The sequence below is a fragment of the Diaphorina citri genome, unplaced genomic scaffold (assembly GCF_000475195.1).
Source record: "Diaphorina citri unplaced genomic scaffold, Diaci psyllid genome assembly version 1.1 scaffold1464, whole genome shotgun sequence".
Taxonomy (NCBI): Eukaryota; Metazoa; Arthropoda; class Insecta; order Hemiptera; family Psyllidae; genus Diaphorina; species Diaphorina citri.
The window spans coordinates 74049-75244 of record NW_007378890.1 but is presented as its reverse complement, the minus strand read 5'-3'; the positions used below and the strand labels follow the sequence as shown (position 1 = coordinate 75244).

At 35.6% G+C, this 1196-nt stretch overlaps 1 protein-coding gene across 1 annotated transcript in view; it reads right to left on the bottom strand.

Moving 5' to 3' along the window:
- Positions 1-445: 445 nt before the first annotated feature.
- The window catches only part of LOC103516019 (runt-related transcription factor 1-like), a 28942-nt gene continuing 28191 nt past the window's right edge, over positions 446-1196 (bottom strand). The window contains exon 7 of the mRNA XM_026828536.1: positions 446-681. Within this exon, the coding sequence (XP_026684337.1) occupies positions 446-681 (236 nt within the window). The remainder of the gene's footprint in view (positions 682-1196) is intronic.

Here is a 1196-nt window from a genome sequence, read left to right as displayed (position 1 = left end):
GTAGGGTCTCCATACGTCATTGGCTTTCTTGGTTTTCAACATAAAACTATTGTTAACAGGACTAACTATGTCTACTATGGGACTAGCACTATCACGATCTGGTGAATCCACCTGGATTTTAGGACTGTCATTATTGTTGGACACAGAGCTATGCCTGAACATTGGCGATCTGGGAGAAAGAGTTGAAGTTTTTTCTGCATTTTCACTGCTTGCTCTGTCACTCTCTCGACTATTCTCTTCCACTTGGACTTCTTCATCTTCATCACCATCATTGTTGGACACAGAGCTATGCCTGAACATTGGCGATCTGGGAGAAAGACTTGAAGTTTTGTCTGCATTTTCACTGCTTGCTTTGTCATCATTTCCTAGAATACTCTCTCGACTATTCTCTTCCACTTGGACTTCTTCATCTTCATCACCATTTTTCTTCTCGTTTTCCTCATCGTCAATTGTTGGACACAGAGCTATGCCTGAACATTGGCGATCTGGGAGAAAGACTTGAAGTTTTGTCTGCATTTTCACTGCTTGCTTTGTCACTCTCTCGACTATTCTCTTCCACTTGGACTTCTTCATCTTCATCACCATTTTTCTTCTCGTTTTCCTCATCGTCATCATCTACAATAATCTTATCGTCATCGGTCAATGACTTTTTCGATGTTGATTCTAGAAATTGTGATAAATGTACAAACCGCGGATAACTCTAACTTGGTCCATGCACTCAAAAAATTATTAGCTTTGAATGCACTCAAGTCAAAAAATAGTTTTCAGTACCTACTTTTGAATGCACTCCAAACTCGTACCTTAATTCAAAACATAGCTTGAGTGCACTCAAACCTTAGCTTTGAGGTTAGAATTAGGTTAGGTCAGCTTTATTTAAGTTAGGTTAGGTTAATTTAGGAACTCAGATATTAGCATTATTTGTGAACGAATTAAAATTGGTTGAAGCGAAAGGACAAAAAAGGTGAAAGATAAAACAGAAGGAAAGATACTTTATAGATATTTTCCTTTTTTTATTGAATGACAAGAGGATCAGAGAATTATTTCTAAAAAAAAAAAAACACTCTTTTTTTACTTTTTTCAATCTTTACGAATAAGATTCCGAGGTCTCAAGTGCTTGGCAGTTTAATTTCATTTAAATAACATTAAGTTTTTTTTTTTTTTTTTTCTTTTTTTTTGTACAGTTTAAAATGTTATCA